The 12559-nt window shown below is 39.9% G+C and overlaps 1 protein-coding gene across 3 annotated transcripts; it reads right to left on the bottom strand.

Annotated features, from left to right (window-relative positions):
- Positions 1 to 537: 537 nt before the first annotated feature.
- LOC115382322 (fibrillin-2) lies at positions 538 to 12335 on the bottom strand. Of its 3 annotated transcripts, none has more exons than XM_030084046.1 (21): positions 12271 to 12335; positions 12011 to 12184; positions 11605 to 11730; positions 11350 to 11490; positions 10854 to 10979; positions 10469 to 10501; positions 9816 to 9938; positions 9490 to 9612; positions 9261 to 9383; positions 7987 to 8109; positions 7670 to 7792; positions 6819 to 6944; positions 6263 to 6391; positions 5988 to 6080; positions 4646 to 4741; positions 4282 to 4377; positions 4002 to 4097; positions 3114 to 3215; positions 2934 to 3039; positions 1885 to 2001; positions 538 to 1569 (listed from the first exon to the last, which is right to left on the bottom strand). In XM_030084046.1, exons 2-21 carry the CDS (start codon positions 12078 to 12080, stop codon positions 1494 to 1496), a joined length of 2148 nt encoding a protein of 715 aa, XP_029939906.1. In that variant the 5' UTR covers positions 12081 to 12184; positions 12271 to 12335; the 3' UTR covers positions 538 to 1493. The 3 variants fall into 3 exon arrangements, with proteins under 3 accessions (XP_029939906.1, XP_029939905.1, XP_029939907.1); XM_030084045.1 differs by having other exon boundaries at positions 539 to 1569; positions 12011 to 12187; XM_030084047.1 differs by lacking the exon at positions 10469 to 10501 and having other exon boundaries at positions 539 to 1569; positions 12011 to 12187.
- Between the last annotated feature and the right edge of the window lie 224 nt (positions 12336 to 12559).

Genomic DNA, 12559 nt, shown 5'->3' with positions numbered 1-12559 from the left:
TGGAGTTATATTTTTCAAAAATTTGACAGCCTACAAAATGGCCATGATTTTCCAGGAATTTATCAACAAAAATATTGCATATTGGACTACATGATTTGACTAATAGGGTTGATTTGAAATCCATTCAAATCAAGGTTAAATTTATTGATCAGAAGAAAATCAGTGCACCACTCTCAAACTTTCTTATTGTTTCCATGTTTAAAAAAAAGAAACCCAGAACAGCTATACAACTTCATACTTTACTGTTTGCATTAATGATCACATCTTCAGCCAAATGCTGGTTTTGTCAATATTTTGAGTCAATTTTGTACTTTGTATTGTATACGCAAGTTGGTGTTTGTAACTCCAAAATGTTGTGCCTTTCACCTTTCTTCTCAAATTTTGATTAGAAAAAAATTGTGTTACTTTTGAGCTTTGCATTACAAAGAGGCATGTTGAGTTGTGTTGTGAAAGAGCTGTGTTGAGTTTGGTGTGGCAGTAATCTAACTGCACTACACAGCTCCAGAAAAAAAAAATTAATGCCTGAGCTGGTTCAAAAAAAGGGAATCACAACAGTATTGCTGCGTTATGTTCATGAAATGAAATCCAAGACTGAAACATGTGACAGCAGCTTCAACAACATTGAGGTGCTTGTGTATTAGTTAATCTTCCTCAGGAAGGTTCCTGGTGTGGTGAACGCTTCTCCAAACCAGTCAAGTCTTGCTGAACACAACGCTGTGGCTGTTCAGATCCTGAGATTGAAATTTTACAATACATGCACAAGAAGAACATGCACTCTACAAAAAGATACCAGACCCGGTTTAAACCAGGCATTCTGTCATTGTTTTGTCACTGATTCAAGCCGCTACAACACCAACAGGTGGCCTTACTGATATCATGAGTCTGTACGTGGTGCAGATGTTTGAACACTATGTGGATGGATATGTTTGTAATAATTTGGCTCAAAAAAGATTCATGTTAATCAAAATGAGTCATTGGAATCAAAACACAAAATTTCACAGTGGTTCACAACTTTAAAACACATTAAAACAGATGTGTTACAACTACAACAGTTATTTATAAGTTCTATAAAATTTGTTGAAATTCAAGTCTGCAATTGTTATGTGGATTAACTTCATTTACTTATTTCATTAGGATATGCTGTTTGGTTTTACAGTGTGATTATATTCTATAATTCTCAATCTATGCGTCCAAATAGTTTTTCTACACAGGAATATTTCACAAGATCAAATATATTATTGTAACAAAATGAAGTCATAAAAAATTATGGCAAAGTGTCACAAATAAACTTACTTTGTAATATCCACAAGTCACCAAAGAATCTGATGTAAGGTAAAAAAGACATAATTCTTTTACTATTTCAACCACATCATGGTCCATACGTCAAAGAACGCATGATTCCTCAGTCCTTGTTTTTTTTTTTCCTGAAAATTTTGGCTCATTTGTTCCTTGGTGGGTGAAGTGTCTTCATGAAAAGAAACTTTTGACAAAAGTTAACCCTTCTTCTCTGGACACTGGATTTTGTAGCCAACCCGGTAGGCCTGCAGGTATACACGCGCCTGATTCAATCTGAAAACACAAACACAAACCATACACTGCTGTCACATATTGTGTTCTCAGACTGAGATATAACAACCTTTCACTTTTGTTAAAACCACAAGCCACTAGAAGAAGCATATTATTCATTTCACAGAATTTCCTTTCCACGGTAACTTCATTATTTACACTGTCACAGAATGTTTAATCTAAATAACCACAGGTGGAGCAACAACCAACAAGAAGTGTTTTGGGAGTTTCTTTTTTCGAACAAGAAAGTGAACTAGAAAGTATCCAGTATGTCACTGTAGCCAAATAACGTCACTACAATGTAATTAGAAGAAAAACCTGTATTTAGTGCAAAGTTGAACTCCCAGGGGTCCACAGCGGTCAACATAGCTTTCTCTGAATGCCTTCCTTACTGCTCGAGCCATCGCAACCACAGTGGTGACTACAGGGCACGTCCTAAGGGCCACAAAAACATACATTAAAATACAATACATTCAAAAACAAGCAATTTGGAAATAACACAACAATTACTTATGTAAAAGAAGAACTAAAATAATGTAACAATGCTGTGTTACAAGAGCTACTTTTGTGTCAAGCAGCTACAGCTCCTGTCAGTGTTTGTGTTTGTTAGGTAATCCTGTTAAAATGTAACTTTGCAAAGTGTCACAGCAGTCTGAGACAAAAACAAATGCAGTTTGAACTGGCACACCATCATGAACATTTGATGTATTTCCTCCAACAATGCCAGAAACAACAAACAATTTATTCAGTCAGGGCCAAGGACATCTGTAAATGATCGATGGAGACGACTGCCATAAAAGGCATTCAGTCCATTTACTGGGAGCAGTTTGGGATTCAGTGTCTCGCTCAAGGACCCGTTGACCTCTGGGGCCACTGCAATCAGTGAAGTAGGCTTTAGTCAATGAGGAGAGGAGATTAACTGCTTGTCTCTCTTCCTAAGCGGAAGAAGTATATGTGGACCAAAGGCTGGGGCATGCACCTCAACTACGCCTGGAAATTGTGCTATGTGTTCATTGTAGAAATTCCTGTAATGTTTTGAAATGCACTAGGTTGCATTATGACAGTTTTGTGGCGGAAGTTGCTTAAAAATTATATATGTCAAAGTTGTATTCATTTTTGTCTTTCAATGCAATGTTAAAAATGCCAGAATTGGACTGAAACAAGCTGTTTTTTTTAATGCAAGTGTTCCCTTTTGTTTGTCCACTCTGGTCAAACCATGGGAATAGAAACACACTGCAAGAATGAATACTGCCTAAATTAAAACTTCTGTTTAAATCGCTGCTTTTTATATATATATATATATAAGTTACCTGTGAAAATTCAATAAAAAGCAGTGAGTGTTGTGCTGGTGTTGATTTTCTACTCACAGTCTCTCGCAGCGCAGGCCTGCGGTGCCCTCAGGGCAGGTGCAGGTGTTATGAGGGCTGCACGTTGCTCCATGTTGGCAGGGTGGTACGCAGGGGGTGGTCACTGCTGCAAGGCACAGCGCAAGGCAAGTGTTTCAATGCAAGAACAGTCTAAATGGCATTTCATGCACAAAGACTGACCAGTTTCACAGAGACTTCCGGAAAATCCTTTAGCACACTGGCACCTGTTTAGGCCCACACAAACGCCGCCATTCTTACAGGGTTTCTGACATTCAACAGGCTCTAGAGAAGAGGGGAAAAATTAACTGTTGGTAATTCAGTTTGTCTTATCTCCAAATTTTAAGAGAAATCCATAAGTCAGATGGAGTGCATCGACACTGGTACTGGAAGAGTTGTACCACTGTGATGGTTTTCGAATAAAAATATAATGATAAACCGAATGTTAAAATTGCAGGTAAAATGTTACATTAAAGGTGCATTAAGGAGTTTTACTACCTTAAAAATACTTATTTTCCACCATAAATATGTTACACATTTTTAATGATGTGTACAATGTGCCCTGACATATTCATTACAAGTACCTCTAACAGCGCTAAATTGTCACTTCAAAGTTGCAGTGCCGGTCCGGCACCAGAATTTTTTTGGGGAGAATTTGAAAGGAATGACATAATGCACGCTCCGGCTGGTTAGGTTTCGTTTTGTCCGCCATTACTCCGCCAGATGCTTAGTGAGCAACAACTGAGCAGGAGCTTCCAGAAAGTAAGAAAAGACTGGCTTCTAGCACTGCCACAGCTCCAGCACAGACTCCACCAGGTAAAAGAAACTTGAGCGCTACTAAATGAGCGAGGAAGGAGTTCCCCTCTTCCGTGCACGGGAGCCACAGGCATGAGTTTTACACTAAGCTGCATTACGCCCAAGGCCTGCAGGGGGCGCTGTTTCGCATAAAACGTGCAAACTCCTTAATGCACCTTTAAGCGCAGCACAGCTCAATATAGTGAACTTTTCCACTGCTAATGCACACTGCACCTGGTTCTGCTACTGCTGCAGATACACAGAGTGTCACCTCACCTATCTGGCATCGAGCTCCTTGCCATCCAGCAACACAGGTGCATTTGTTGACATCCACACATCTTCCTCCGTTTCGACAGCCAGGAGTACAGAGTGCTAAAACCCAAATGTCATACATTTAAAGAAATATGTCAGTGTAGCCAGAAATATTCCAGTTGGGAACACAGGCCGGTGACTCACCCACAGATTTTAGATAAACCAGATGATTGATCTACAAGCAGACTTGCAAAAACTGGAGTAAAACAAAAGGTAAAAGTTCTTTGTGTGTTGTCGTACTCACGTGAGAGGCACTGAGGACCGGTGTAGTCAGAGGGGCATTGGCAGGTATCGGGACTCACACAGCGACCGTTGTTTGCACAAGGCAACTCACACACAGCTGTGAGACCAGCATAAGAGATATATTTGAATAATGAAATGCCTCAGTGATACTGAAAAATGAAACTGCATGAACATTTCAGCACATAAATGCAGACATTTAAAGAGGCACACGTGTGGCGATAATTACTGATCAAAAGTGAATGTTCAATGTTTCTCAAACAGATTTACTATATTGAATTTATCTTGTGCTCCTTGTTCTTTGTGGGGATAAGTCTCTGTGTTTAGCTTTGCAGTCGTGGGGCAGTCTTCATTTAAAGGCAGTGTACCTGTGTGGCAGCCTGATCCTGTCCAGCCAGGAGGACACAAACATTCATTCCAGCGCATACATGTTCCTCCATGGGCACAGGGTGGGGAGCATATGGCTGCATCAACAAGACAAATCAGAAAACATCGTGGGATGGGATATGTAGGATTTTTTAAAATGTCTAATACATTTTTTTCTTATACTTGATGCAGGCTGGGTAACAAAGGATGGTTTGGAAAGCCTGATCAGTCAATTATCCACTACAGTATCTTGTGTGGTTCAACCATAATGAGAGGTCTAGTCACTCATTACCAACCTAAAAGCACTACCTGAGGTTTTGAGTGTGAGTGTGTGTGTGTGTGTGTGTCTTTCTCGTAGAGTTCATATAACCTTTAAGTTGATGAATAACACAATTTTAAGATAAGTCAGAGTGACACATAAAAATGACCTCTTGGACCATTTGGGTGTTAAAATTCAAAAAATCCACTAAAAGACTATTTCCATCCCAAAGCAGCTGGCTAAGTGCAGCTCAGTAGAAACGAGACAGTAACCTCCTGATCTTTCACGCCATTTCGCATTTCCAGCTGGTGTTACAGTTTTTGTTTGGGTAAAAAAAATCTAATAAAAACTCCCCCAAAGAGCAGATTGAATCATTACCTCAAACATATCAGAACAATGGGAATCATGACATTTAGTCTCTGCTTACAGCGGCACAAGGGAGAAAAACTGAGGGAAAAATGAGACTGTTTATTACAACCTGCAATGAGTATGACTGGAGACCTTCTGATTGTATAAGTAGCCATGTTTTGATCATACACCCTGTTTGTTTTCTGTGCCCTGACAGGTTTATAAAAATAAAACCACTAAAATAAAGTAACGTTGCCTGAAATTGTGGGTGCACACAGAACTGACTGCTGATAAGATAAAGTTTTAAAATGCATGAGTTTTAGTATGTTAAGTAGTTTTCGAATCCCTGATTGTTTTAAAATGTGTGACGCAGCTGGTTTAAACCTACAAACATGTACTTACTTTTTGATGTGTGCCACTTTCTTCTGGAGAATTAACATGTCTATTTTGTTCAGCTGGGGGTTAATAAAAGTGCCTGTGTTGCAATTTCTTAGTGACTTTGACCTACAATAGTGTCTGTGGCAAAAACTTTATTGAGGAAAAAATACACTGAGTTTATAGTGCATATTGCCATTTTGAGAAAACATATTGAGATATGAATTTTGGGCCATATCTCTCAGAACTAATATGATATGATATGATATGATATGATATGATCAATTCTATTCTATTCTATTCTATTCTATTCTATTCTATTCTATTCCATCATAAACATGAACTCTGGAGGGTGGTTGTACCTGAGCAGCCCACGCCAGGATATCCCGGAGGACAGTCACAAGTGTTTGGAGCTACACAGACGCCGTAGTTCTGGCACGGAGGATCACACAAAGCTGGAAATGAAGGAAAAAAAAAAAAAAAAAAGAATAAATATGGACTTATAATACTAGCTCCTGATGAAAACATTTTCCACTGTACTAAAAATGTGGCATTTAACCTGACTATGTGGAGGTTACAGCTGCCTCTATAAAGATTGCCCATTGGGGTTGAATGTTCAGAGTGAAGTATGACTCACGTTGGCACTTGGTGGGGTCGTCCGTCCTCACTTTATATCCCTCCTTGCAGGTGCAGTTGAACCCGCCGGGATGATTTTCACAGAGCTGCTCACAGCCTCCATTTGTAAAATCTCCACATTCATTCACATCTGGGAACAAAAGACACAGAGTGCATCAAATGGCTACTTTCCATTTGGGATTTGGGACAAGGTTCCATTGGTTCCAAGGTTCAACAATCTGATAGTTGAATGAAATGTTGAATGAAATTCGGTCACACCTGAAATGTTCAGCAAACTGTTATCAAATTTTCTGCACATATTTTGAGCCAGATAATATAATTTGTACTGTTTTTCCTTTATCTAAAAACTGCAAAAATAGCAACAAAAGAGTGTTATATTCTGAGGAAATTGACACTGTGAACAACAGATACATAGATGTTATGTTAATAAAAAAATCTTTCCACAGACAAAGTATGTAGAGTTCCACAGCAATATAAAAAAATCTTCTAAAGGCAAAGTCAAAAGCAACTCATCAACAACGCTGTATTAGCAGCAAAAGCTGAAACTAAAATCTCACCCACGCAGCTCCGCATGTCTGTGCCCAGTGTCCAGCCTGCTCGACAGCTACACTGGACGCGGCTCTCCGCATCCACACTACACAAATGGTCACAGCCACCATTTCTCAGCTTGCAAGATGTAACATCTGTTTCAATGGAAAATGCAGTTTATTTCCATTCATACTGAAAAAAGGAAAACAACATTCAAGAGAGACCAGATACAGAATTACAAAATTGTAAATAAAAAACAAAATTATTATTGTTATTATTATTATTATTATATTTTTATTAATAACATTGTTAATTGCTTATTGTACTGTGTACAATTGTGTTTATGACGATTAAAAATCTTGACTTTGAAGCAATATTCGTTTCAATAATAATTCCTGGTTGTGTCACTACTACAAGATGCTCCAAACAAAACGGCACATCTGGAAATAATCCATAAAAATAAGGGGGAATGAAGACCATTTTGTAAATGAATAAAGATTAAATAAAAACACGGCCTTTTGTAATTGTGGCCTCCTGCCAGAGGTGAACATTTTCTTGCCACTTAGAGCCATGCACAGAAGAAAATACACAATTATATGAATTTCACATGAACGAACCACATTCAGCAGTACATTAAAAAAGTGGATAGATTATGCTTGATAATTGCTCGGGAGCCTTTAAAAAGGAGCCACAGGTGAACATTGCTGGGTAGCTTGTTAACAGGCTACATATCAGGAAATTTTACAAAACAATCAAATCAACAGTCTTTTCTGTTGGTGAAGTTTTTGAACTGTGTGTATGTTTGGGCACTTCTAAGTATCACCTCCATTAAACACAAAACAATAAAACAATTCAATGTGAACTTTAACGAGGAACATACTGCTGCAGGTGAGGTTGTCTGCGTCCAACAACAGAGGAGCAGGGCAGTGACAAGTGTATCCTCCTGGAGCGTTGGTGCATGTGTGGGAGCAGCCGCCGTTGTGGAGTTTACATTCATCAATGTCTGTTCACACACACACACACACACACACACACACACACACACACACACACACACACACACACACACACACACACACACACACACACACACAGAGATTACCACTTGTTCTTGCTATGAGCCTAGTTAAATGAATAAAAAAGAGTGTGTAAATACTGAGGCAGTGCAGGGAGAATGAGGGTGTGTGAGTGACTGACCCACACAGGTGTGACCATCAATGTGCAGCTGGTAGCCCGGTCTGCAGGAGCACTGGAAAGAGCCCCGAGTGTTGATGCAGATGTGCTCACAGTTTCCATTTAGCACCGAACACTCATTCACATCTGGGCATCAGAAATATTTAAATGAACATTAAGGCTCTCATTAAACTCTTTGTAATTTGCCACAAGTTTTAACTTATATGGAGAGTGAGATAAGTGCTTCTTGTTTTAATAAAGAGACCTAAAATGACACTGACTTTTGAAAATAATGCCTGTTTAATGATCAACTGTCTATTTGCTGCCCTCTAGTGACAATGTGAAGATATTTTTATGAACTGGATACAAACTGGGCATCACAGGATATGATGGAAAGCCCAGTGTAATTTCTACAACAGTGTCTTATGAGTTAGTGTGGTGGATACATAATACAGGCCCCAATCACACATTATTATCAACCTAAATGTCGCCTGTCTTCATCTTTTATTCAAGAACCTCGATAACTCACAATTTGATGAATAACACCATTTTAACACAAGTCACAATGGAAAGAAGTAGTTTTGTTGATAAACCTCTTGCAGTAACAATCAGGCTTTGAACAGAAACACACACAAATATTATTATTCCACTAATGTAGACAATAAATAAATTGTTTAAAGTTCCTTAAATATATTTTGTGTGAGACCTGTGTGGATGGGACATTAAAAAGATCTCTTGGCTCAAGACTGCAGATGGACTAACCTCTCACTCTTAGTTCTTCTTTTTTCACTGCCAGCTGGACTGAAAATAAGTTTACTGATAGTTTCTTAAATGAATCATACTCCAATTTTAAAATGCAATCCAGACTTAAATTTCAAAAACAGTTTTCATTTAAATTCAATTGGAAGCAGTGGATATAAAATCAGATATTCAAGTATTCAAAATATTCAAAGCTCAAACTAGGGAGGAAGGAGGCTGTTTTCTTATTATTTGAAAAAATCTGTGGTTCTTTTCCTTCCAAATCTGGCTGATGCTTAAAGTGCATGTCAAATGGTGTGATAGCAAAGTAGTCTCTCTTGGGATGATAGGAAGGAGATATGTGGCAAGTTTACAGTTGGGGTGACTATGCAGCATTTGTGATAAATGACTGAGAAACGACACTTTCAAATATCTGGAAATGCCACAAAAATTGATAATTTCACATGAAAAAGACCTTGCTTGGAACCAAATCACCATGAAGAATTTAAGCGAATTACCCACAACACCGCGCAATTAAAACACCTGAACCTGTGATTTACCTGTGCAGTTGTGTCCGTCCTGGTCCAGCTTGTAGCCCGCTGTACACTGGCAGCTGTAGCCTCCAGGCTCATTGGTGCAGTTGTGTTCACAGTGGCCATTGTGCAGTATGCATTCATCAACATCTGAAAACAAACACAACCCCAAAGACACCCACTGAGTGCTGGAGTGCAGAAATATATCAGAGTGTTAAGTATCATGAAAGAAAGTATGCACATGCTCTTTACCTACCAAAACATGAGTGTCCATCTCCATTGAAACCCTGGTAACACTGGCAGAAATACGACCCGATGATGTTGCCGCAGCGGGCATTAACGTCGCACCTGTGACCACCTGACGCACACTCATTCTCATCTGGAGAGGGGAAGAGACTTTTTTTCTTTTTAAGTACATGCGGATTGAAATTAATTTCCATTCAATAAGCATATTCCTGCCACTTGGGATAATTTCAATCAACGTCATAACAGCAGGCATTAAAACACACGCACACAAGGAAGATGATCCCATCCATCGGAAGCGCTGTTTTCCACGGAGGGATGTCAACACTAATTGCTTACCTTCACAGTGTGTGCCGTTTCCCCGGTAACCTGCGCGACATACACACTTGTAGCTCCCCAGCGTGTTCTCACACACACCCTGACCATCGCACACTTCAGGGCTCTCCATACATTCATCCACATCTGGGACAGATGACAAAATTTGCAATTTGAGAAATACAATTAATAAATTGTGAAGAAAAGTGACGGGAGAAAATGTTTCACACTTTCTTTTGAAGGTTGTTCAAGGATAGCCCCTTGAGAGGTAACATCTCATTTTCAAAAGGTCCTTTTCTATTTTCCAACTCAGGAAAAAGTTCCAGTATTTCTGAGGCAAAGCATTCACCCAGTTTAATTGCAAGCAACGGGGTTACAAAGTCATTTCCATGTCACCAAACCTTAATCAAGTCCTAATTACCCACATGCGGTTTGAAGTTCTGTCACTGAAATGTTTTCAGAAGCTGTATTTATAAATTGTTTTCACATGCTTTTGCCTTGCAAAGTACCGTAATACTACATGCAGCAAATATGGGTAAAATATTATGACAAAAAAATTTGTCCCAAGAAATTTCTATGAAAACGAGTAATGTCAAATGCTTGAAGCTTTGCTTGTGATGCAGCTGTTATGAAAATGTTATGAAAACAAAACACGTGACAAGCAGTGCACATCATACCTTGACACACGGTGTAGTCAGGACAAACAGGACCTATACAGAGGACAAAGAGGCCGGACGCACAGCAGAGCATAAGAAAAAAAAACACTAAACGGAAAAGTTGAAAGCAAAGCAGGGGGAATATGTGCAGGAAGACTTTGAAAGAAAACAGAGGTCATTAGTTAAAAAAAAAAAAAGCTGGAATAAGGGAGTGAACAAAAAACAGTTGTTAACAGTGGGAAAGCAGCAAAGCAGCACATTCAGTTTCTGCACTCAAGCTGCGAATTCCCTTCATGTCGGTGTGATTTTTGTGGCAGCTCACATGAAACATGTCATAAACTCAGACCAGCAGATGGAATGTGGCCATCATTTCAGCAGTAGTGCTGATGCTAAAAGACAGACTTACCGATGCAGGCAGGGGCCTCTGCTCTGAAGCCCAGCTGGCACTGGCACAAAAAGCTCCCGGGCGTGTTCACACACACATTTCCAAGCTCGCGGCGACACTGCTCCTCGAAGCTGCACTCATCCACATCTACAGGAAAAACAAACAAGCAGCTATAGATAGGAAGTTGAATTCCCGTATGTAAGTGATCTAACCATCACTAGTAAGGTCATTCAAGGTTATTTTTACCTAGTTGAATTTATATGACACTTCTTACACAGGTTGGTACAGTTTAGTAAGTGATTAATGCTATGTAAAAGACTGACAGAGCAATAACAACATAAATTAAAGACCACAAATGAAAAAAATAAAATAAAATGAAGAGATACATCATTTTGCCCCTCACCATACATTACAGGCACTGTTTAGCTTATTTTATATAAAGTGCTTATACAAGTACAATTCATTCATACAACTGGATTCCTCTGTCAAGCACACCAGATATCAACTTCAACCTCACCTACACAGGTTTTTCCATTTGGGGCCATTACGTATCCCGCAGGGCATGAACAGGTGAAGGAGCCTAGAGTGTTTTTGCATTCAGCATCGCCCTGACAAGCCTGCAGACCTGTGACTGCAGCCAGAGCACACTCATCCACATCTAGAAAAGCCATCAGGGAAACATACATGAGGATTATACTGCATGGACTGTTAGTGAACTCAGCTTCCAGCATCCTCTGCTCCACACACTCAGAGACACATGACAATAACAAACCTTGGCATTCTCCAGAACTCATGAGATACCCACGGAGACAGCTACACGAGTAAGAGCCATGAGTGTTCGTGCAGCTGGCATGAGGCCCACATGGCCCCTGTCCATCTCCTTTGCACTCATCAACATCTGCTTGACAGACACAGGACATTACGCTTCATCTAACAAAGAATCTTAATTTGATGAATATAATTGCTCACAGCAAATTTTTGATAGTGTGACATATTTATGTAAAAATAAACATTGTGATTACATTAATATGCACCATTGAGTTTCAGCGTGTCTTCAATACTTTTAATCCTAATTACAGAAGAAATAAATTCTAAAATAAAGGCAACTGATCCCAGCCTGAACCCCCCACTGCTGCTCTTAACTCAAGTGCCTCAGGTTGTGCCATATGACTCGTCACCTTTGCACTGCGCTGCTCCTTCCAAAGTGAAGCCCACAGGGCAAGTACAGTTGTCGCCACTGTTTACCATGCCTGCCGGACAGCCACAGACAGTGCTGCTCTCCTGTATCACCTGGTTTCCTGGACATGGAGGAGAAAAACCGGAGGTGGATGGAGCTGTGGTGGCTGGAGGGGCTGCTAATGTAAAACAGAAATGCAATAAGCATTAGCAGTGACCACAGAGCAGAGCAGGACCACAAAGAGCAGAGAATGAAGACTACGTTGTGGTGGGTGGGTGACTCGGAGTCAGGCCAGTGACATTTCTGATAGTATTCTCAATCACCTGATAGTAGAACAGTACAGATTGCATTATTACAGCCACAAATGAATTGCTTGAAAGGAGCTTTGAGGCCACCTACTGGCTGTTGGTAAACCTCTGTCTCTGTGTGTTTCAGCACTTCATTTTCTCTCAGGACTACTCAGCGGGTCAGTCCCTGACAGACCCAGCAGCAGAGCCGACAGGAGGATCCAGAAGCGAGTCATCACTGAATCTGTGTGAGGAAGAGGAGG

Source organism: Salarias fasciatus, chromosome 23, assembly GCF_902148845.1.
Source record: "Salarias fasciatus chromosome 23, fSalaFa1.1, whole genome shotgun sequence".
NCBI lineage: Eukaryota > Metazoa > Chordata > Actinopteri > Blenniiformes > Blenniidae > Salarias > Salarias fasciatus.
This window is presented reverse-complemented; position numbering and strand designations above follow the sequence as displayed.

What these genes read in the sequence shown, in the direction of transcription:
- LOC115382322 (XM_030084046.1), bottom strand. Translation starts at nt 12,080, where the DNA reads ATGGTAAACAGTGGCGACAACTGTACTTGCCCTGTGGGCTTCACTTTG. An exon ending in AAACGGCACACACTGTGAAG is followed by an intron (nt 9,613 to 9,815) that starts GTAAGCAATTAG and finishes TCCCCTCTCCAG; the next exon opens with ATGAGAATGAGTGTGCGTCA. An exon ending in AGGATCAGGCTGCCACACAG is followed by an intron (nt 4,378 to 4,645) that starts GTACACTGCCTT and finishes CTGGTCTCACAG; the next exon opens with CTGTGTGTGAGTTGCCTTGT.